We start from the raw sequence: 25,985 nt of genomic DNA on the forward strand, positions 1-25,985 counted from the left end.
TATGTTACTGAAATATAAAATAAATCTGCAATGAGCAAATTGTAGACATCCAGTGTAGCCACAGCATTAGAACAGAGCATTTTAGAAGTATATATTTGAGTGTATGTTTCGTTCCGCTCACACGAGCCATGTTTCAACCTTCAAGTACAATACCCCAGTTTCAAGTAATTGCTTGCAGAAAATCAGAAATGGTTAATTACTACATGAAATGTTATATGCAACGGGACCAAGGGTAAATTAAACAGAAATATATAAATACCAAACAGTATTTTTGTTTCCTAATTAAATGAATTTACCGAAATACAAATATACAGTATTTACGATATTTTAACCTACATAGTAATTATAATATTAATAAATGGAAAATTAAATTAAATTTTAAAAGTTTGGTCCCTGCGGTGTCCCTCCCATAAGTTTAACGCTGGCAGCATTTTTCCATACTTATTCGTTAATCAAAGAATCAGCTATGCACTTGAATCCCACAGCCTAAGAGTCTCTGTACGAGCCTAGACTGTACAGTTTGCTCCCTCAGGCTTTCTTAGTTTTATAAGTGTGGCGATTTCCTTAATCCTCAGACTAAATCCCCGAGAGTATAGCCAGACGTAGGCATTCTCTGTTTACATAGCAATTAACATTTCAATATTTTGCTTAGAATGTAAATTGTAGCGCGTGGTTAATATAGAGTAAAACTAAATTCCTCTATTATACAAAGCACCCCGATGAACCAGGAACCGTATAGTCTCAATTTTTTAAAAACATTTCCATAAATCACAGATTTTTTAATGTTGTACACCTCGGCCGTAATAACATACATATCTTCGCAAACGTTTTCTCTGATTGGTTGGCATTCTTCAAATTACACTTCAATTGTACTCACCATTCATATAGATTTCGGTAAAGATTAGACAATTTTGTAAGGCGTTTTTTAATCCTAAGCTAATAAGACAATGTTACATTATTTTATTCCACCCTTTCCCTAACAATAGACGTCTCCGTTAATTTAATTTACAAGTCAATTTGAAAGACGACAGTCGTTAAATTCTATTTTCCGAACCCGATTGTTATTGTCTAAAGTTGGCAAGTAATTAACATGGCCTTATAGATTCGAATCCTTAAGCTTCAAAAATGTAGACAGTGTATGTATGTACAGAAAATATAGATACAGTATGTTTCGTTATCCTGATTAGGAAATTAGGTCTCAAATTGAAAATGAAGAAAGTTTTGTGCTGTCGTCACTTGACCATTAAACTCCAAGTTCGAGTTCTCCTGTGTTACATACGGCCAATTGTTCGTTACGGCTGTGAAGATTGGACAATTAAAGAAACCGCCGGTGCTTAGAAGCATTTGAGATTGTATCGTCGCATGCTTCGAATCCAGAAGGTCACTAACGAGAAGTTTCTAAAACGAGTTGGAACGTCGAAAAAACTTATGTAGAACATTAAACGACGGAAAGTGGCGTTCCAGGGCCACGTGTTGCGTCGTGACCGCTACCACATCCTTCAATTAATTAGAATTCATCTGGCACAGGTCAAGACACGCTTCAAAAGACTCACGGCGGACCTCCAGTTATAAAGAGGCACTAATAGAAGAAGTTACCCCAGTACCAGCTCTTTCCACTTGACCGTATTCAACGAAGAGCGGTTCGTATCGTTGACGACCAATCACTTTCCGTGCGGCTTGATCCCATGGCGTTGCGTAGAGATGTTGGGTCCCTCTGCATCTTCTACCTCATTTACTATGGGGAGTGATCAGAAGAGTTGTTCGATCTAATACCCGCAGTTGAGTTTCATTATCGGACGCCAAGGCTAAATACAAAACAACATCCATATCACCTCAACGTCCGTCTTTCCACAACTGAGCGTTTTCTAAGGCAGTTTTTGCCACGCACCACAACTATGTGGAACCAGCTGCCCACTGAAGTATTTCCGAACCGACTTCGACTTAGGTTCTTTCAATAAAAGAGCGTAGCAATTCCTGAAAGGCTGTCAACCCACTTGGGAGCCGTCTGGCAATGTGAGTGTCCATGGGCGGCGGTATCACTTAACATCAGGTGATCCTCCAGCCCGTTTGCCTCCTATTAAGTAAAAAAAAATGTTTCGTATGTGCCAAGGTAAGTGGCTGCTGAGTTTTCCTATTTCTAGAAGCTTTATGATGTGAAGATTATTAGTGCTGGTAAATGATTAAGGTATTAAGATACAAATATACATTTGGAATCTTAATAGACATGCAATTATAAGCTTTATTTATTGAACTTTAAAGTTGTGATTTCTATAAAGTGCCGTACTAGGAGAGAGTCGTAAATTAACAGGTTGCTGGCAATTTGCACCGCCCCTGATTAAATTGGCCAAGAGTGATTTGTGTCTTCAATTTACACAGTGATCTACGAGTGGGCTATATAGAAGTTCATTAAACGCCAACTACTGTACAACTACTTGTGAATTGAATACAGATTTTCGGATTACTGGTAATATTTTCTGCATCACGCAGTAATTTTATTTTATTTTATTGCACTACTAGCTGACCCGGAAATCGTTATGCTATATAATTTATTTCTAGTTATTGACCTCTGACTATTACAATCCTTGGTAGTAGAAGCTTATTTATTTATTTACACTTCGTTACATTATTATCGCTATCAAGCGATCTCTTCCACGCAAACTTAGTAAGAGGGAAAAAATATGATGTGTAGAGCAAAAGGTAATCAAATCTTATAAAAAAATATATAGGTTCTATAACCTTAATCTAAAATAATACAAAAACAATTAATAAAACAAACTAAAAGCTTGAACATTATAAAAGTTTCTAAATTCCAAATTTAAAAATTTTTTCACTTAGGTGTATAAATTCATGTAGACCTATCGATACACAATAGATTTTTATAAAAATCAATGGCGTCGTTTCGGAGGGGTTTGTTTATAATATCTATGACACAAAAATTTCCTATCTATTGTAATGGTTGTTAAGTTAATATATTTTCTTGATAGATGATAAAATACTAAAGTACTGCACTTAAAAAAGCATCCTTAACCTATAATTTAGTACATTACTTCTCTCGCTGCACTACTGTCATCACAAATGAAAGCTAGTTCATTAAAGAACGACATTTCAGCATAATAATTAAACACAATAAAGAAATTCAAACAAACTAGTACCTTTAAAATGCATTAAAATAGTGCATTTTCTTGAAACAGATGGAAAACGCAAACAATTTCCTCTGATTTCTTTCCAACGCTTTAATTTTATATCAAGTCGCCTCATTTGCGTTACCAATTCTGTTTTTTGTCACAAATGTTCGCTTGTTATTCGTAACTTTGGCGCATTATGTTAATGTACCTTCAAACGAATAGAATTCACGTTTTTACCAGAATTAAGCGCATTCATCCTTTTCTAGGCCCCTATTAATTTCAGTGTGCTGCATTGTAAACTGTTTTGAATTCTGATAAATTTTGAAATAAGCTTTTGCATAGGGCAGGTAGCTCAACGGATTTAGAGCGAAACCGCCGCCCATGGACACTTACAATAGCAGAAGACTCGCAAGTGCTTGGCCGACCTTTTCAGTATGGTTAAGCTATTTTATTAGGAAGGTTGATACTAAGATAGGCATGTGGTTTTGCTTAGATAGGATGCCGAAAATATTGATTTAAAGAACCTTTGTGGAACGTATATAAAGATGTAATAGCGGGATAAATGTCTCAACTCTTTACACCCATAGCCGATTCAACTAATATTGCGCCTGCCAACAAAAACGTCAGAACTTATATAGCCCCAGTATACGAATTACAATATCATGTAAAAACTTTGTAGTCTGCGTGGACTGAGAACTGACGTCGCAATTATGCGGTAATATAAATCTTTTTTGCTATGTCTCTTTTAATTTATTCATTAAATACTTTAATTATTTCATTTAATTCATATTGGAATACAGATAGGAATACATTCTGTATTCGAATAAGAATTCTCGTCAAGAACAGGTTTCTTTCATCGGCTATCTATGGAGCGTCAATGTTTCAATTGGTTTATGACGTTTTACTTGCAATTAACCATATAATGGTTTGATGGTTATAATGATTATATGTCACTGGCCTTAGTATATAATTTAATTAATTTAATATGTATTGTCCTGGTGGACAGACGAACTGTGTTCAGTTTGTGGTTCCACCACACCAACTTCTTTTCTATTTAAGATTATGTATACAATAAATAAATTAAATTAAATTTAGTATACCACTGTCGAACTGTATTACAAATATAACAAAAAGGCAGCATTGCAAGACGGCTTTCTTTCCGCACTAGACTAGACTACCAGCATCACCAACAAGTGGATGTTACAAATGACTAGATTTTTTTTTAATGTTAATGTATTTGTTAAATTGATTGCTTCGCAAGTGGAAGCTTCTTTAACTTAGCTATGATATTTTACACTCGTGGCGAACATTCTCAGTTCGTTTGCGATTCGTCTAAACCCCGAGTGCTCGCAATAAAATACAGGCGAAGTCGCGATAGCACTTTAAAACGAATATATTACGGTATTCGTGGCTTCTGTTAGCAGCGGAAACGATTCTAAAATTATATTAATTGATAACTTCTTTTACGTTAATACTTTTAATTTAAAAGAAACTATCTTCTTCTGGTGCCACCTTATTGCTAAAGGTTGGCTGTTAACTATTTGAATCGTACGTTCTGCCACCACTATTTTTTCCTTCTACCTAAGGAAGTAAAAGACTCAAGGCAAGAGCCCATTCCAATTTTGCCCATCATTATAAGCTGCAACAAGTCGTTTTGATGATGACGCAAAACGTGTCCGATATATGGCACTTTTCGTATTTTAACAGTCTGCATACACTTTCGTATCGTGCCGATTCATAGAAGGAAATTGTATATGATAAAAAAAATATGAATAGACACCAAGGCCAATGTTTTTTTTGAATACCGGCACCTGTTGTCATCTTTCCGCCTGTGTCCACTGACTTGGACGACGACCATTTTATTCACACAGAATTTAATTGAATTTAGCCGTACCTAAGTTCGATTCTAATATATTCAACACGAATACGGAAACTAATATTTCAAACGGAATGTTACCGAAAAAGTGAACAGTTAATTGAAACGTTTTTCTTAAAGGTTCACCAGTTTATATTATGTTAGAATATCTTGAATCAACTCGAATGTTTATATGAAAATAACTGGCATTTTGAAGTGAAGTTACGCGCCATCATTTTATCGTCCCTACCATGGTTGATTCGAAGAGATTCGAAGCCATTAATATCAAAAATATATAATAACGATAACAGCGATAATAATAATTCTATTACAATTAATGAAATTCGGTAATAATCTCAGAAGTAATAAGGTAAAATGAAATAATTGTATTATTTGTATTCATATCTATGTAAATAAAAGCCTTTTGTAAAACTTTATCTAATTTATCTTTATTTAACCAATTTCTGTAAAGTTGCAAATAGTGACCATTTTTGCAAAAAAAGGTCATAAAAAAGTTTCAATTCTGACGTGTGTAATCTAGTACACATTTTTCTTTAAGAGATTTATGTGCTGCAATGAGAATTTCTTGTGGGTGTTTGTTGGCGTTTTAGAAGAGAATCTATAAATGAATAAATGTGAGAGTTTTCCATCGGAAACTTATTAAGAAAGAAAATACTATTTATTTCATTAAAACATCCACAAAAAACTACAAATACTTTAACCAAAGTAGGCATTTTTATGTTGCTTCCACAAGTAATCGATTAAAACTTTATACATGAGGAATAATATCTACACAACAATTGAAAGTTCGTGTGAAATAAACAGTAAAATATACAAATTGTGCATTTCGTATACCACAAACACAATTTGAAAATAGCATGAAAATAAAGTACTTACCTTAAAACATTGTTTATGGACAATAATTTAGCCTGACTACATTTCCTGAAAGCTTATGAAATTTTATGAGTTGCATCTCACTTCACAAACTGTAAATATAAACTGTGGTCTAAGGAAAATGTCTCATAGTTAAAAATAAAATGTAAACATTATTTTAATATTGTCCTTATCACAGTTTCCATATGTTTTAATTGCTTTGTTTTATTCCATTAGGTATGTCTATGCATATTTTTACACCTGCCTGGTTGCCTGGAAGAGATCGCTCAAAAGCCATAAGGCAGCCAGTTGTAGTTGTCCTATTTATTTCATTATGTAAATTGTATGCAACGTAGTGTAAATAATTTGATAAATGAAATATAAAACTTGTCTATGTTAGTCTATGGTTTTTACGACGTGAGAACGTAGGTTCGAATCCGTTTGTACCAACTGACTCGTCTGTTCACGTGGGCCTCTAAAACTCGTTCGTACGGTGCAGGAAAATATCGTGACAAAACTAAAAATCTTTCGATATTGACGTATCACGCACAGAGGGCTGATGACCAACTAACCAGGGGTTGTATTAGAAAATATGTGTAGTTTAGACGTAAAATATAGTTTATATATATATCTTGTTTATATATATAAGTGTAGGAAGGTAGATGTGTATCATATTTTAGTAGTAATATTTATTCACTCCGAACCATTCCTGTGATTTTAACGTTCAACTAATATAGTTTTATAATATTAGCGAAATAGTAGTGTTGGCTTAGTGGTTTCAGATCATAAACATACCTAAGATCGTAGGTTCGATCCGGCTGTGCACCCACGGACTTTCTGTCTATGTGCGCATTTAACATTCGCTTGAACGGTGAAGAAAACTTCGTGAGGAAATCGGCGTGTATCAGGATTAGGAGGCTGATCACATACTTGTCTATTAGATTAACAAATCATCATGAAACAGATACAGATTGCGCTATTGATTTTTTTATACTTAGTATACAATTCAACTTATAATTAAATTATTTTTCATATTTATATATAGTTCAATACATTTTATTTTTACAGTTTGGTACTGTTACGTACTTAAAAAAACTATTAACGGTAAATATCCAAACCATGATGTCAGAAAAGTGAAATGGCAGATGAATAAATAGTGACTAAATTTTACAATTAAACGCATTAGGCGACGCATTTAATCCGTCATTTTCTTTTAAACTGTACAAATATATAATGAAACCGACTTGAAACTTGCACCATACAACAACCATTAAAAACATAATAGCCCACTCGTCAATACAGTTTGTTTATTTTACGAACACTGAGAACAAATATCTCAATTCCAAGAAATTGTTAACAAAACAAATCGATTCTTTGCGTAATGTATCGTTAAAAATATTATTTATTAAAATAAAATACTTTTACAATGTACGTTGGAAAGATCTATTGGTACCGAATACTATTCGGTACCAATCAATAAAAAATACATCTGGCGCTACAACCTTTTTAGGTCTGGGCCTCAGAATTCTGTATCTGTTTCATGATCATTTGTCAATCTGTGACTGTTTGATCTAAGACGAGCCGGTTTCCTCACGATGTTAAATGCGCACATAGACAGAAAGTCCATTGGTGCATAGCCGGGGATCGAACCTACAACCTCAGGGATGTAAGTCACTAGGCCAACACTACAACTTAATCAATAGCCGCGAAAAGCCTAACTTGTATTTATACTGGAAGTCATGCAACGAGTTAGTTAGTTTTATTATTAGTTAGTTATGTTTCTAGCCCTCAGTTAATTAAAATACCATGTGCTAAGGGATTTTTTTTTAAATTTTGTATCAAATTAGAGTAAATGATAGAAAAGTTCAACTAATTAATACCGGACAACAAAAATATCTACGAAGAGTACAAAAACAAATAGCAGCTTATTGTTAACCAGGCAACATTTTATTGAAACAATTTAACTTTTATGAGTTCAAACAATATGCTGGCACCGGACAGGGGTCGTTTTGTAACAGAACTGTGTTAATTGGAGAAAAGCCCTGTCAGCTGTTGTGCTAATGAAAAGTTATTTTTATTTTTTTTTGTTTGCATATTATTAACGACTCAAATGTAAGTTTTTCCTCCAACTCCGATTTTGTTCTCTTTGGAGTAGAGACTCTTGGGTTGTGCACAGGCGCTAATTTAAGACTTAAGTTGGCGTCTAGTACCGGTGACCTGATGAGAGTGCTTTCCTTACACTACGAATACGTATCGCAATGAAGCGAGGAAATGCCAGCATTAAAGGTCAGTACTGGGACCAAACTTATCATTATTATTAATAATAATAAAGTATGTAGGTTTAGAATATTGTAAATACTATAAAATATGAATTTGTGAACATACTGCAATTAAATGCTTTTAATTAGGTTTATTCTTTAGATCACAGATATCAAAAAGTGAATTAGTTTGAGTTATATAAATTAGATTTTCCTAAAATTGTAGCCTTCTAAGCAAGTATGTTAAATGTTTAAAGTGTATGTATCCACGTTTCTAATCTTTCTTTATAACATCGTAGAAGACGCCAACATCATCATCAATTCATACAGTGCAACAGGCTCATATGGCTGGTGCATGTACACCGAATGGCGAACGACAGAAACCCAAGGTCCTTACTGAACTCACCACCCGGTGGCAAGAGAAAACCCGCTATACAGAGGCTACGTTGGTGGCATGGAGTTGTGAAGGACCACAAAACAATAGGGGTTCCCAATTGGAAACGAATTGGAAGCTCAGGATAGATTGCGATGGCGAAGCATACTTGAGGAGACTAAGGCCCACAAGGGGCTGTATAACCATTGATGATGATGATAATCCATGTTTCTCAAAAAATAAATGGAGTATATTCTGACTAAGGTAACAGTCTGAGTCATCAAAATCTATTTAGTAGTTTTTAAGATATGAAATTACGCTTAAATTGATATATTTAAATTAATTACTTAATTTATAATACATATAAAAATCTTACATATATATTGGTATACCTATGTAAAACATTGGAACTAGAATTCATTTAACATATCTATATGTTTCCCTAAAACAAGGAAGAATGCTACAAATGCGGACACTTCGTAATCCTTAAACTATATCTGATAACAAGGTTTAATAAAAGCTTTAAATATATAAAGCTCAGGCATTTTGCTGAAATGCCTTCATATCCTATTAAGTTGCCTTTTGAATCTGAATTTAACTGTAAAGCGTTCAAAGAGAACTCAATTTTTATTTCAATTACTGTGGGCTTTTTGAAATCTGAATATCTTTTGTGGTAATAAGAAAATATTAAATTGTCTGACTTTATACTAATCGCATTATCAATTTTGTAAAGAAAATATTTTGTACTAGAGTTCGCTTTGTGTTTCTATCTGTATACAAATATATACTCAAACTCAAAATAACTTTATTCATATAGGGAAACAAGTACGGGAACGTCAAGAGAAAAGATGATAAACTGATTGTAAAATTACAACTATAAGGAGTACTGTAAGTTTAATATTACTAGTCAAAAATTTATTAATACCCTGTAATTACGTTTGTGATGACAGATGGGCCTAAGACCCTTACTTCGAATGGCCCCGTGAGAAGATGGAATGAAAGGGATTGGAAAAGTGTAATGAGGATGAGAGACAAGTGGAGGAATTTGAAGACCTTCACTCCATCGGAAGACGTGTACTAATGTATAAACTTTATGACATCGACTTAATGTAACCCTGGTTATGTAGTACTAGAATAAAGGCTATATATAGTTACTTTCATGCCAAATATTACGGAATATTTGTATATATCAGTCTCCAGTCTAATTGCTTAAAAATTATATTTGGAATTTATTTTTACATATGAATAATAACACAATTAAACTCAAACTTAAAAATAGACTTAAGAAGAAACTTAAACATATAACTTAAGAAGTTAGATTAAATGTAAAATTACTACTAATACGCAAGTCAAGGGCGTAGACCGGGCAAGGAGAACTGGCAAGAATCTCTCCGCCACACTTTTTAATCGCTAAGTTGGCTCAATCATACAAATTATTTCAACTGAATTGTTTAAATAAAAAAAAAGCCTGAAATGGGTTTGTTATTGGCATATGGACACTTTTGTTAATATATGCAAGTTAAGCTTTTAAAATTAGTACAGAAATATGGTTACTTTTTAAATGCGAAAATAAACAAAAAATAAATAAACCTAAAAGTCTACTAGAAAACTACATAATTTATAAGCAATAGTAAAGTTTATTAACCTATATAAAAACTTCGTGAGCCACAAAGCCGAATGATAGATTACATATTGGTTAACTTTCTGACTGTGTTCTCTATAAGTTTTGGTCCATAAATTATAGAGGGTGCGCGGAGTTCAGTTGTTTTTATGCACGAATCTGAGTTACGAACTCTTAATTAATGAGGATAAATGGAATTATACTAACAAGTGGTGATCGAAATATATTAAAAAGTATTTTTCATAAGTTAAACTGTCAATCTAAATGTTTAAAAAAAACAATTACGTTATTTAAGTAAGACAAAAATAGTCTACATAAATTTAAGCAATAGAAATCATTTCGTACAATAGGATTTATTGCAACACAATCACCCTGATTGTTCCACTATTAAATAATTCAATCGTCATCAGACCTCCCTTTGACTGCTCAAATTGGTCTGCCAGGAGCTGTGAATTTCGGCTATGGCCTTTACTTAACTGTATCGTATATAAATTGTTACTTATTTTAAAGGAAATTTTGGAATTATCTTTGAAGTTTTAGCTTTCCCGATGTTGCGGTACGTGATAATATTGTTACGAGCTAGGGGATCGGATAGAAAATGCCGTAGATTTCTTCAAGGGTTTATTTCTTGAAAAATCAATGAGGAATTTATGGGCACAAAATTAATTGCAGAGATTCACTAATAACACACAAAAACACAGTCACTAAATACTTCACTTATGCACACTTCACACAGTACTTTATCACTTCGGTGTTTCTCTCGTGTAATCGCATTCAAAACTAAGTGCTAGTCGCGTTTCGGCTCGCTTATATATCCCTGGGAATAATTCTAAACAATATTCGAGAACTTTCTAGGCGGCCTTGCTACTGAGTAGCGATTGCACAATTCTAGAACGTTCGCACTCTTTGTCTCTTTCGCACGTTGCTCCGTCCTTGTCGTACGGCGTTCTAGAGTGCTCGTCTAGTTTCGAGAAAGTTCTGATCTTCTCTCTCTCTCTCTCTCGTATCATTTCGTCCTTGTCTCACACCTAGAAAGTTCGGTCTAGAATATTCCTTCATCAAAGGGGTATAACTAGGCCTGAAAATGCCTGAAAATGGGTCTCCTGAAAACTGCACCACTCGACTACACATGTTCTGAAACCGACTGAAAAAAGGTTTCAGCTTCCTGAAAACTAGGGTAACATTATGAAAATTACAATTTTCTAATATGTGATTGACCCTCTCCTGAAACGGTCAGAAATCATATTACAGCTTGCTGAAAAGTTCTCTAACTAGTGGAAAAATCTAGAAACATGGCAGTCGACCCGTCTTCGTAACAATATAATTAGCCAGCAACATATAATACATACTCACCTACAACATTTAAGGCTTTTTCACTTCTGTTATTTTAAATGTGTACCACGGGAGAACTGTAATCTAGTGACATAGTCACAGGGCCTCCCAAGTTTGTGAACTAGAATAACATTTTATCACAACCATCTTTTGTTTTACAGCTTATTATCATACGTAAATAAATGGTGGTCAAAGTTTATCGTAAATTGACACGTTAAAGTAATAAATTCTGTCAAATATAAAGCGATAACACTCGGACTACGAGTATACCTCTCGGGAAATCCGATTTTAAATAAAAGTTGAGAGCAAATATTACCCAGTTAAATGTTAACCGTTTAACCATACTGTGGGCACGGTAAATAAATCACGATATTTTGGCTGTATTTAAAAATAGGTACGTTTTATATAATATATAAAATGACAGTGCCGTTAGATATTATCTAACGACACTTTCTAATAACGCAATGGCTGGCGTTCAAAGGGAGTAAACGATAATTTAAGCCTTAGAATTTGAATAATTTCTAGAAAGTTATTTCACTATACTTAGCCAGTAAGTAACGAGGCGAATTTCGTATTTTTAATTAAAATTTGCTTTGCAAATCTTGGTGCTTAGTTTATTGTTTATTTTGTATCTAGTACTATTAAATCTAACTATTTAACTTTATTCTTAACAATGGTGTTCATATCGAATGTTCTATATCTATATATAAAAAAATGAATCCATATCTCCCTTGGTCACAGCAGCACGCGTGAACGGCTGGACACGTTTCGCTAATTCTTTTTTTTTGTTGTGTTTGTTATTGTCTGGAGAAGGTTCTTATGAAGGGAAAAAATATGAAAATTGCGCGGAAAGTAGAAAGTTTAATTCTTAACCACCATATTAAGTACTCCTGACTTTTATTACGACAGCAAATTTTTTTTACCAATAGAATAATAAACACTTTGTTTCTGAAATATTTCTTTAGTTAATTGTACCAATTCGAAATCAATATTGATAGTTAAGACAGGATACTGTCTGTCGGGTCCGCTAGTTTAATTATATATAGGAAATGTTTAATGATGTATGAATCTTTTTAAAGATAGAAGCGATGAAAAAGTATTATTCACTTGACAGATGGGTCTATTAAGCGCTAACCAAAAAAAATGGAATGTTTCCTGTACAGCCACTAATAAAATATGAAGCCAATCTGCTAAACGTGCTAAACGTCTATTTACATAAAATTATCGTGTCACAGTGTTTGTAAATAATCTCATTTTTGAACGGCTTGATTGATTTTCATATAATTATGGTTAAAAGCTATTTGGTTAAATATTTGAATTGACACTGTACGAGCCAAGGCTACAAGCTTGGAGGATTGTCGGAGTTACGCCCCGAGTATTGCCAGACGTAGGCATCATATAGCAGTTCATTTAGCATTAACAGCATTTAAATAACTATCATTAGCTGTATGTATGTGTATATAATATACTCTATTATTACAAGCATCCTGTTGACCGAGGAACCAGGAGAAGGTTCAACGTAAATTCATCAATAAAGCTTTTCTATAAATTTGAGAATTATTTAAACGATCCTTGGCATTGATATGCAAAAAAAATGTATGACTCAAAACTTGGCGATTAAAAAGAGTGACGGAGAGTTTCTTGCCAGTTCTTGGCCGCTCTACGCCCTTGACTTGGACTAATAAATAAAAATTAAAATAGTCTTTATTCAAGTACACATAGTTACACCAAGTTCCTGTTAGATATGTTTTTCCTAGTACTCGACCTCTGACGGAGTGAAGGCCTCCTCCAAATTCTTCCACTTATTCCTATTCTTTGTGACAACCTTCCAATTTTTTCCCTGGTACCCTTTTTATTTCGTCTTCCCAAGTTTTTGGGAAGTTAGTTTTTGAACCGTATATTTTAGTCCTTCGAGCCGGATAATCTATTCCCACCAACCCACATTTTTTAAAAGCGATATACTGTAATAATATTTATATGACAAATCAAAGTCTGGTGGGCCAGCTATTATATATAGATAAGAGAAATTGAGCAAATCTTTACCATAAAAGGGAAGCGTGTCGACTTAACAAGATGGGTTTAAATGGGATTCGGTTTTCGGATTAATTACTTTATCTACATCAAAGGGACATTCACTAGTAAATTGTGGAGGTCTATAGGGATAACTCAACGTTGATGTGTATGATACATTAGAAGTTAAGAATGATATAAATTTAATTAAATTGGGTTTGTTTAATAATAACCTAACTTTTTCAAATAAATACTACCGTATAGTTTATTTTTGTACTCACACACACACACTGTAAACACTTTTTCAACGGATTGAAGTTATGTATAATTTTTATAATTATTTTACATAATTTTAAATAGAGCAAAGCACCAGCAAAACATACAAATAGAGTCATTTCTGCAAAAACCTGTCATCTTTTAGTCGATGTCAACTCCAGGGAAATAAATACAGATAATATAACTTTCTCTACAGCTGTGATACTTTTTGACATTCAACTCCTTTTGTCTTCAGTCACCGTGACCACGCGTCTTCGTCCCGACTCTCGTCTTTTATTAAAAGACAATTCGAGAAATAATATATAAATCTGTTACAAATAAAATGGATACAAAAATGTGTCTGGCCCACGCCCTGTTACGTGTTGATACACAACTTTAATTAAACCATATTTATGCTGTCTAGAAATAGTAGGATCATTATTCCGGGAAAAAATCTAATTTCTATTCGTAAGGCCCTTCAAGAAATATCCGAGTCTTTAAAAACCAGCGACGCACTTTCAATATAAAAAAAGATTTCCTCCAGGTAGCCATGTGACACTAAAATTAGTATCAACATTAGTTAAGAAAAAGATGAAAATGATTTTTGCTATATCAAAATAGTATGAGTTAATAAATGATGACTTAACTTTAATGAACATTTCGCTTTCAACGCAAGCACAGTTAATTACAAACAGTTTGGCATTAAACTTTTATAGACTCAGTTTGGGTCTTTGGTCCATCGGAGTAAGTTTAAGAATCATCAGAAAATCATATTTTTAATTTGTGTATTCGATCACTTCAACTCTACGGCTGAAGGACGCACAAGATTGACATGGTACAAACATTTTCTAAAACTTTCCTAGATGATTCTTGCATTTTTTTCCGTAGAATGTGTTTTATTTTATTTTATTTATGATCTCAAACATCACACGTTAAAATGAGGATAATCAGATACTTATAAAAATATGTTATAGAAAGGATATACACATGTAGAAATGACCTAAGAATTTAAAAAGGCAACGCTAACCACAGCAAACCTCCCCAGGGTACTCTTTGTATCGAAGAAGTCGCATGGGTCAGCGTTATTACTAGACAGCCGTCCTGGCTTCGCACGGCTGCGTTTTTATATTTTAGAATAAATATAGCGAAAGAATTGTAAAGATCTAAGCAGTTTTTAAGTTAATTCGTTAGAAATATACAAGTAATTCCTCTTTAAAATATTGGTAAAAAGACGTTTATTTAATAAATTTCATAGATATAGAAGTTACAGTTATTTTATAATAATATTCAAGCCTCATTTCATTCATTTGTACAAAAGAAACACACCTAAATTTTAATTTAATATATAATATTGGTAAAATAAATTGTTTTGTTACAGTCAACTGTTAATATTAGGCTGCGCCGCTTAAAAGCCCTTAGGCACGCGTTTCAATTACCCTTCATCACATGAACGCTGGTGAACTTCGCAAAGTTTTGTGATAACACTTTTAGCACTTAACACTACATAAATTATACGAACCTACAATCTTGGCCTCATCCACACTTCAACATAAAACCATCATTTATTATATTATATTAAAAATAAGTTTCTTAACGAGGGTTGATTTTATTATAATATAAAAGTAAAAAAGTGTGTAATTGCTTCACTTTAAAAATCTAAATTTTTCGAAAAATGATCTACTATATGCAACTTTACAGAAATTGCTTAAATAAAGTTAAATAAGATAAAGTTTAACAAAAGGCTTTTATTAGCATTGACATAAACAACTACTGATTATTACAGAATTTCATTAATTTCAATATATATTACTATCATTGTTATGGTTGTTATATATTTTTGTTATTAATGGCTTCGAATCTCTTCGAATCAACCGTGGTAGGGACAAGAAAAGATGGCGCGTAACGGATAAATGAGACGCGTAACGGAATATTATGACGCATAACCGATTTTTTTTTCTGCGATAAAGAAGTTTCACTTTAAAAAAATCTTAATTAATTAATGTAATTATAATTAATATTTTTTACTTCCTTTTTGGAAGAGGACTTCGTATTGGGTGAAAGCCTCCTCCAAAGCTGCCTATCTGTATGGGTCGTGTGCTATTTGGCTCCAGCTATTCTTTGGATTTTATTTTGCCATCAAGTCAGTGCTCTTCCCTTGTACCATTTTTATATAGGATAGAGTGGCACACACCTATGTGACGCCCAAAACCGAAAAGGGTAGTAATCGCAGCCCATGAACACCCATTTAAGTGGATGCGGCGCCGGCCGTTGAGGGAGGAGTATACTGAGTAAACAATTGAAGATCGTATCTGACAAGGAGAGCCTCACCGGGAGTCGGTTTCACAGGTCGCTAGTTCACAAAAGAAAATGTCTTGTGAAGCGGACCATGGAAGACTTACAGACATCAAGTTGATGCGGATGAAGTTTTGAATTAAACCGTCTCGTACGGTGTTGAAACGAGGCAGGAAGGATCAACCCAACAACTCTTCAGAACCTATTAAGAAAATTTATGACCATTATTATATAGCCAGCGGTTTTACCTGTCACATTTCGTATAGGTTTGACATTACCACAGATTGATTGATAAATCCAGCAAAACATACAATTTGAATAACTTATTCCCAAGACAAGTGGTCACCGAATCGAATTTTACGTCGATTTTAACGTAGGACATATGCTCCCAGTAATCAAAGGTCCACTAATTAAAGTATATAATCTACAAGCTGTCATGCAAATGTCATATCACAGTACATACGCATAATAATAAAATATAAAAAAAAAACAATTTTGAATCACTATCAAGTATGGCGAAATAGGAAAGAGTCAATAAAGATTATTAACTACATTTAACTAATACCTAATACGGGTGTGATGTTTGATGGTGATAGTGAACGTACGTGAAGGTGGGTGTGTGTGTAATAGTATAAAAGTTAAAGCTCACTTGTCATGTACGAAAAAGACAAAAACACGTTTCACTGAACGTTAAATAAGGTTAAAATCCTATTTTCACTGCGGTGGTAATATGTTATAAATTAACTTGTAAAGCTTTTACAGGCGAAAGCTTGGGAAATGTTATTAATTACAACAAGCATTCCTTATTCGGCTTTCGGGGAATATTTTGAATATTAAAAAAAATATAGCTCTTAGTTTAGCGGTTAAAGATGTAATAGTCAGTCCTAATGTATGTTTTATTTATTATCAGGCATATAATAAGAACAGATTGTATAGGTCTGTATCGGGAATAGCTCAGATTGTATGTGCCTGCAAAGTATTTCAGATACCGGAGGGCTCCCTCCTGTCTGAATGGAGCACACGAATACTCCTCCGCCAGCAATTTTAATGCTGCTAAACCTTTTTTCAGTTGTGCTCCAGAACTGGATATGTAAGTTGTTTTTATTTTTTTAAGTAGAAGTAACATTTGTTAGTAGTTTAAGGTAGTTAGGTATGTTAGTCTATATATTATAATAATTGTTTGTCATATCAATGAATAAATACAATTAAAATAAAATAACGCTTAAAGTTCTTTTTATTTTTCTTAGCATTGTATTTGTGCTTCACACCTAATATCAATTAACAAATGAGTTCTAATGTATGCATTATTATTAAAAAAAAACTAACACAGACACAGCGCACGCTTATAAAAACTCTAGGCATCACTCAAAAACCGAGTGTATACGCCCACTCACACCTCCACATACTTTTGATCATATTTGTTATTGTCATATTATCATATATGATATTATTTATAAACAAATAAATTATAATATAAAAAAATTAGTTAAAAGAAAAAGTTCTTAATGAAATTCTGAGCAGGGCATTTAACTAACTGAAACACTTAAAAAGTGTTGTGTAAATGTATATAGTGAATAAAGTTAAATTAAAAATAATTGTTACGAAATAGATAAATACATATTTTTAGGCGGATTAAAAACTAGATTACATGGGATTTTATTTCAGAGTTGAACTTAATAAAACGAAGCGTTAACGACTACCTTCTATGAACGAATTTAGACACTACTAAAAGTTTCCTTAGCACAATATTAAAAATAGAAAACTCTTAAATTATTATCAAATATTTTAGTTATACCGAGGTCAAACACGATCCCATTCTTATGTTGAACAAAAACTCAGTGCAAAAATTCTGAATACAAATGTATGCGCCGTTTAAGGCACTTAGTTTTGTTGGGAAAAACAAAAACCACAAACACATAAAGACCCAAATCAAACAACTGACACGAATTCAAAGAATAAAAGATTTGACCTTTCTATGAGAGTATTCAGGTCAGTTGGGAGCCTAATTTCTGTCTGCCACTTATTGATTGAAAATAATGCAACTGCACTGCGCTGGTTATTTTAGTTTTATATCTGATTAATTAGGCAGACTCCTGGGCTAATGCTAGAAACATCGAACTGGAAGAGTCTAAGAGAAGAAGCGTTCTTATAGTATAAAAGAAGAATTGCAGTTTTTCGTTATTACAAAGGCAATTGAATCGTATATAACTTAAGTTACTTACCATCCATACCTGCCACGCTAGGGGAGTATCCAATCGCTCTACTCAGAAACTTTTGATCAATTGTATAGTCGTAGAATCTACCTTACAAATCCAGAACAGCAACATTGTCGTTCCTCATTCATTCCCATGGTTCTAAATCAGCAGAATTTTCCAAATTCCGTCTGCATAAAACTAGGATTTCAGGCAAATCTTATTGGAATTCGGGAATAATCCAGGATGAACCATACTTATCCAGAGCTTGATATATTCGCTAGTGGGCTAATCAATTTAAAAAAAAGCATTGCTAAGTGCCTATTTATTACGTAATTCGCTATTTTAAGCGAATGCAATCTAATATTTAAAATGTATTTATTACCTTATTTTTTTATTGTATCATTTATGCTTACCATAAAATGTAGCATATACTTGTAGATATATAAATGATGTCATCTTTAATAAATAAAAAACATGCATGTGTACTTATGTACAGGCGTTAGAAGTTATACTTCTTTGGCGTAACATGATTCTACGTTTGTAGAAAAAACGACACTAACAATAGAGAAAAGGTATTTATTTATTTATTTACACTTCGTTACACTACAAAATAAAAATAAAAATTAACATAATTAAATCAAAAGGAGGGCAACTGGCGGCCTTATCGCTTACGAGCGATCTCTTCCAGGCAACCACTGTGAGTAAAGAAAAAAGAAATGTATTAAATAAGATAGGCCAGTAGTGCAAAATACATGTAATGCACAGTTATTAAAACAAAAACTAAATTTAGTACATTGAAAGTTTTATAATAACGTATTATCTAGTTAAACTACATATCACAAAATATTTTTACATAATTAAAGAATGGACATTTTTTATTTTAAAATGTTGACAATGCTAACATCAGGGTGTCGGTTTTTTTTTGTGCGGTGTGCGCGCGCTTCGCATTATTACTCTGAAAATTCTTCCTTAATGCGCCAAAAAAGTATAACTTCAATAAACACATGAATAGTGGTATCTTTTTTTAGCAGTACATTCTAAGTACCTTGTCCAACAAATTATAACAATAAAATGTTTCTAATAAGTTAAGTATTCTACGAGTTTGACACACTATTTATCAACAAAATAAAAGTTGGTTTTTAATTACCCATTTAAAATGGTTAATTAAAATAAGTTTTTCCAAGGAAATGTTCCAAGCAATATTTCACTTATTACTTTGACATATATGTTTAATGAATAATGCCCGTTATTCCTCAGTTAATAAGAACGATTTTCGCGAGTTATGAAGTAAGTTTTGTACGCGTTACAGTTACCGGTCCATTGGATCGCTCGCTTCATTAATTTAAAATTTATCTTATGAGATACGCCTTTGAAAATCATTTGATTAGAACCAGACTGATATGTTATTTGGTGCATATATATTTAAGCTACTGTTGGTCCTTAACGTAATTAATAGTTATGAATTGTTAATCCATTAAATGGTCGGTACAAGTAGAAAATTATAAAAACGTTCGACAATGCCCTATTATTGAACGTTAAAGATACTAATAAATACCATTTAAAATGAACAGTTTCGTGGTTACATTTTTTTAAATAAATTATTTATCAATTCATAATATTTTATACAACAAACGCAAAGCAAACGTTGATGTTAAGCGATGCCTATCGGCACTCAAAATGCTTGAAGGGTCGCTACTGCGTTTAAGAATTAGTAAGCTCTTTATTTGAAGGACTCTAATTAAAAATGGTTCGGAAATACTTCAGTGGGCAGCTGGTATCATATAGTAGTGGAGCGGGCAAAAAAATTGTGAGTTGTGCTCAATATTATTTTCATATGTTGCTTTAAAACCAATGTCTTTCATATTAATTGTTACGCAGGGACTTTAGAGACGCTGAGTCTTCAGTAAAATTCTCCCTAGTAACTTACCTGTGTATGTGAATAAAACATGGAGAAATTGGACACGATGACCGGCACTGGTAGAGCTATGGTGAGCACCCCTGCTAGGGCACAGAGGGCCCCAACAAACATCCCCAGATAGGTCTTCGGGGCCATGTCCCCGTAGCCGACTGTTGTCATGGTAACGATCGCCCACCAGAGTCCAAGTGGGATCGATTTGAACTGATTGTCAGGGTTGTCCTGAAAAGTAATTAAGGGTTATTACTATTATTTTTTGTAATATTGAATACATAGGTAAATAAGCTTGAAAGTATTGGCTCAGTGGTTTCAGTGTGCGACTCTCATCACTGTCACTCACATGATTTTCTTTCTATGTGCGCATTTAACATTCGCTCGAACGGTGAAGGAAAACATCGTGAGAAAACCGGTTTTGCTTTAGGTCTAAAAACTCGATCACCTACTAGCTGATTAGATTGACAAATGATAACGACACAGATTCAGAAATCTGAGGCTCAGACCTAAAGAGGTTGCAACGCCATTTTTTTTAATAAGTTTGAAAGAACCTTTTATCAAATTCATTTTAGATATGTTAAATCTAACAACAATTGTGTTAAATAAATATCAAGATTCGATTGTTTTTATTAACTTCGTCTCGAAGTCGTTAACCAGTTAATTATAGAATATTATTTTCTCTTTATCCCTTTGGCTCGGTATAATCTAATAGAAAAACCAGTGATACGTGCATATCTGACCTCAATACAACGTGTACGTGACGTCACAGTAGTCCTTAAATACTCCTAAGGGTTCCATTTTGAATGTTTGAAATTGAAAAAAAAAGAATTCTGTGTTTTAGAAGAATTTTTAAAATGTTTGTATTAATAGTAATATTGTATTCAAGACCATACAGTAATGCATATATATATCCATATGTATAACGCGGTAGACCCTTATAGAAAATCGCTTGTTAGGAGTGTTTTCGTAAAAACTAGAAAAAATATTTTTAAAAAATTACTTAGGTTAATTTGCCGATACAACAGCACAATTGAAACTGATGCAAAAGTACGCAAAACTTATTATGGACGTGACAAAAAAATATAAATTTCACACTTCAGAAATCTCCGCGTTATTTGGGGAAACGAAATCGCGTTATACGAAAACACGTTATAGGATTACCGCGTTGTAGCGGGGATTACTGTATTTACTTCACTGCTAAGTAAATTTTAAAAGTCAGAAATGGTTAAATATTTTATATCAAAAAATTTTTTTTGAATTTAAGGTCTTGGTAAGGACAAATTATACTAATCAAGTCTTCATAGAATACAAAATTGTCGTAATTTTTCTTCAAAATCGCTTCGTCAGACCAGCTGTTTTCGCATTTTAGTTTTTACGCAATTAACAAATTAAAAAGATCTTATGGCAATTTCGTTACTTTTCCCTTCTCTGACCATTAAAAAGATGCACCATTTCAGGTTTTCCTTCATCATATGACCAACGACAATTGGCATTTACGGGATTCCAACCATTTATAGTATTGACAAAACTCTTTTAATATATAATAGGTTTATGGGCTAAACGTATTATATATCTAATGATGTATGTTCTCGCTTAAATACGAGAATATCATTTAAACTTTTAAGTTGGCGCCTGGTAAATAGAGCTGGTGCTTTTCTCCTTTAATAACAAAAATATATAAATAACGGTAACAATGATAGTAATAATTCTATAACAATTAATGAAATTCTTTAATAATCTTAGTATTAATAAGGTTAAATGAAATAATTGTATTATTTGTATATCTATGATAATAAAATCCTTTTGTAAAACTTTATCTAATTTAACTTTATTTAACCAATTTGTGTAAAGTTAAAGGATATAGGAGATATTTTTTTTCGAAAAATAAGGTCATAAGGAAGTTTCATTTCTTTTGTGTTTACACTAGTAGACGCACGTATTTATTTTATTATTACTATGTAGGTTAAGAAAATTGTAAACACTGTATAATTCATTGTTATCTTAGGTTTTAACAACTGATATAATGATTGGAATATACTCAAAATATCCGTTAAGAATACTAGAATTTTTTTATATATGTAATAGCAGGCAAACGGGCAAGAGGCTCACCTGATGTGAAGCGATACCGCCGCCCATGGACACTCACATTGCTAGAAGGCTCGCAAGGGCGTTGCCGGCCTTTCAAGAATTGGTACGCTCTTTTCTTGAAGGACCCTAAGTCGAAATGGTTCGGAAATACTTCAGTGGGCAGCTGGTTCCACATAGTGGTGGTGCGCGGCAAAAATTGCCTTGAAAAACGCTCAGTTGTGGAACGACGGACGTCGAGATGATACGGATGGTATTTTGTATTTTGCCTTGACGTCCGATAATGAAACTCAGCCGCGGGTATTAGACCGAACAACTCTTCTGAACACTCCCCATGGTAAATGCGGTAGAAGATGCAGAGGGACCCAACATCTCTACGCAAGGCCAAGGGATCAAGCCGCACGGAAAGTGATTGGTCGTCGTCTCAATCCTTTACATTTAACAATAAGTTGATTAATGTACTTTTACGTTTTATGCAATTCATTTGCGCAATGACACACACGTTTCAAAAGCAATGGTTTTATATAAATAATTTAGAAATGTATAAAAATATATTTATAATCTTAAGTGATACCACAAGTCTCGAATTGAAGGACCCTAAGTAGAATTGGTTCGGAAATACTTCAGTGGGCAGCTGGTACCAAGTGGAACGACGGACGACGAGGTGATTCGGGTAGAATTATCGGTTTCGAACAATGGCTTGTAGAAAGAATACATTTTTGTTCTATATATGTGATTTGAATGCTAATAACACTCGCCCGTATAGTGAAGGAAAATATCATGAGATGATATTGACGTGAGATCACCTACTTGCCTACTAAGAAATATAAATGAGCACGAAACGGATACAAAAATCTGAAGCTAAAACCCCACTGGTTCTGGTGGTACATTGGCATTCTCAAACTATTATGTACGTTTCAAGTGTTTTGTTTTAATTAGTGTTAATAATACTGAATTGGAAAAGTTGTAAATAATCAGCAACTTTTTAGGGTTTTAATTTTCCTCCTTCGTCAAAACAATGTATTTTTATGAGAAAAAAAACTTCTGATTTGTTAGCAAATGACTCCAGGGTTACAATGGAGTTGGTATCTTTACTATAATATTATAAAGAGGAAGTTATACTGGAGGGTGTTTTATTTTAATATTTAATTTCATTACCGACTTGAAATCAAGAATTTTTAAATACCTGTACAGTATTTTTAAATTTACTATTGTTAGTGTTCTATAATTTTCTTTTGGTACAGATCTGAGTCACCTAATGAGTACTATGTAAGCTTTATATTATTCAAATACTGCCATATTGGCAGTTTTAAACTAACGCCAAATCCCACTCATTATAATAACAATTTATATTCATAAACTTAAAATTTAGTTACCAAATGTTATTACACACGTCATTAACAATGTTATTTAGACGTAAAATGTATAATTCTATAAACGACCCAGATGATCAAAGATATTGTATCGCGATAATTTCTCTTTTGGGATTAGGATGCTATGACCGAATGAAAATAAGTGTTCGGGCAATGGAAACTGACTATGACTGTTTAATTTTTGAAGTAAAACTTATTTATCGGCGTTGGAAAAAAAATTACCGTAACATTTTTCTGTTACGCGCCGCGCCATGTTATTCTTGTCCCTACCACGGTTGATTCGAAGAGATTCGAAGCCATAAATAATAAAAAATATATAATAACGATAACAATTATAGTAATAATTCTATATAAAAAAATCAATGGCGCTACAACCTTTTTAGGTCTGGGCCTCAGATTTCTGTATCTGCTTCATGATCATTTGTTAATCGAATAGGCAAGTAGGTGATCAGCCTTCTGTGCCTGACGCACGCCGTCGACTTTTTGGGTCTAAGGCATGCCGGTTTCCTCACGATGTTTTCCTTCAACGTTCGAGGTAATGTTAAATGCGCACGTATAAAGAAAATCCATTGGTGCACAGCCGGGGATCGAACCTACAACCTCAGGGATGAGAGTCGCATGCTGAAGCCACTAGGCCAACACTGCTCTGTCTAAATTCTATAACAATTTATGAAATTCTGTAATAATCTTAGTAGTAATAAGGTAAAATGAAATAATTGTATTATTTGTATTCATGTCTATGATAATAAAAGCCTTTTGTTAAACTTTATCTAATTTAACTTTATTTAACCAATGTCTGTAAAGTAGATATAGCAGATAATTTTTCGAAAAATAAGGTCATAAAGAAGTTTCACTTCTTACTCGTGTACATAGAAAAATAACGGTGCTAGTGGTTCTAACTCTAGACTGGAACGTTAACTGTGCCATACGATTATAGGATATTTAGAAATAAATAAATAATAATAATAGACTTGATGTTTTTATAGGCTCCATTTGTTGTGAGAACTGTACGGACGTACGGACGCGGCCGCCTGTTGTGCCTGAATACGTATGTGAAACGCTAATGATCAACACTTATTACTAATTGCAAAGCTCGATACGCAGTAAATTAACCTCAAAATGTATTCTGTATCTCTATTCCCGCTTGTAAGATTTTGTACAACAACATGACAGCTGACAGTGACTTGCGACCTTAATTAGAAGAGTGTCAAAGGCGCTTGAGTGTTTGTAAATCAGATTCATATGGAACTAGCAATGCAATAACTTAATAACTTTCTTAAGAAATAGGCACAGGTGTTGGAATACTAAACATAATTTGTTACAAACCGCGTATTTAATAAACGTATCCAAAAAGTACTATATAAATGTTTTGCTTATTAACAGTAAGAGGCTTTATATCGATATATATTAAATCAACTTGTATAATATATGATCTTTTTAAAGTACGGTTTATACAAACATATATCCAAATGTATTATTATTCTATTGTAATAACTTTACGCTACACAGGCAAGTATGAGGGTAAATGTAACAAAAACCACCGAAAGCACACCGCTAACACGAAACTTTAAGGCAGCTAATCACAGTTTGAAGTTGCATCAATTGTAAGATTCATCTCTTAAATTGTTATATAATGTTTTTCCAAGTAATTTAATCAAATGGCAGGTTTCTATACATAATATACCACAAGTTTTCCTAGTTCAAGTTCCCGCTGCAAACTTAAAGGCGTAACATGACAGATCTATATAGAACACATATGTATTGTATATTTAGTTAATATCGTTTTCTACGTTGCTTTTATTTATTTTCATCTTTTTCCTTCCATAAAACCCTTTAGAGTTTAAGGAATATATAAAAATGATACTCGAATTTGTCCAGCCGTGTTCGAGTTTTGAGCTTAGCAACATTTTTTGCAATTCATTTTTATTTACATATTAATTTAACGAACACATTAAATTACAATACTACAGACTACAAACTCACATATATACTTACTTGTGACTTCTCAGCATAATAAACCAGGCTGGCAAATATCACGATTCCTAACACAAGGAAAAACACAAGTAGTGTCAATTCTTTCGCAGACGCCTTGAACGTATGCACCAATATCTTTAAACCCGGGCTATGCCTCGTCAGTTTGAATAAACGCAATATTTTCACGATCGATATAAATTCTAATATATCCGATTTGTCTATTTTTCGTCTCACTACTGCCAATTCTACTACAACGTCCATATAGAAACTTAGTGTTGCAATGAAGTCTATTATATTCACTGGGGATTTCACGAATTCGATTATGTTTGGTGCTACCTGAAACAAAAGAGAAATGCATTAAATTACAACATTTATAAATTAAAAGTAGGCCAGCAGTACTGTAAGCATTACAGGTGCCACTGAGGAGCGATAGCTGGCCATGCGTGATACTCGTG

The 25,985-nt window shown here is 33.3% G+C and overlaps 1 protein-coding gene across 1 annotated transcript in view; it reads right to left on the reverse strand.

The window, feature by feature from the left end:
• The window catches only part of LOC123713499 (potassium voltage-gated channel protein Shaw-like), a 141,395-nt gene that overhangs the window by 6,618 nt on the left and 108,792 nt on the right, over positions 1-25,985 (reverse strand). The window contains exons 6-7 of the mRNA XM_045667195.1: positions 25,552-25,866; positions 20,117-20,326 (exon numbers count right to left, since the gene is read on the reverse strand). Of these exons, the coding sequence (XP_045523151.1) occupies positions 20,117-20,326; positions 25,552-25,866 (525 nt within the window). The remainder of the gene's footprint in view (positions 1-20,116; positions 20,327-25,551; positions 25,867-25,985) is intronic.

The sequence above is a fragment of the Pieris brassicae genome, chromosome 8 (genome assembly GCF_905147105.1).
Source record: "Pieris brassicae chromosome 8, ilPieBrab1.1, whole genome shotgun sequence".
In the NCBI taxonomy this organism is placed as follows: domain Eukaryota; kingdom Metazoa; phylum Arthropoda; class Insecta; order Lepidoptera; family Pieridae; genus Pieris; species Pieris brassicae.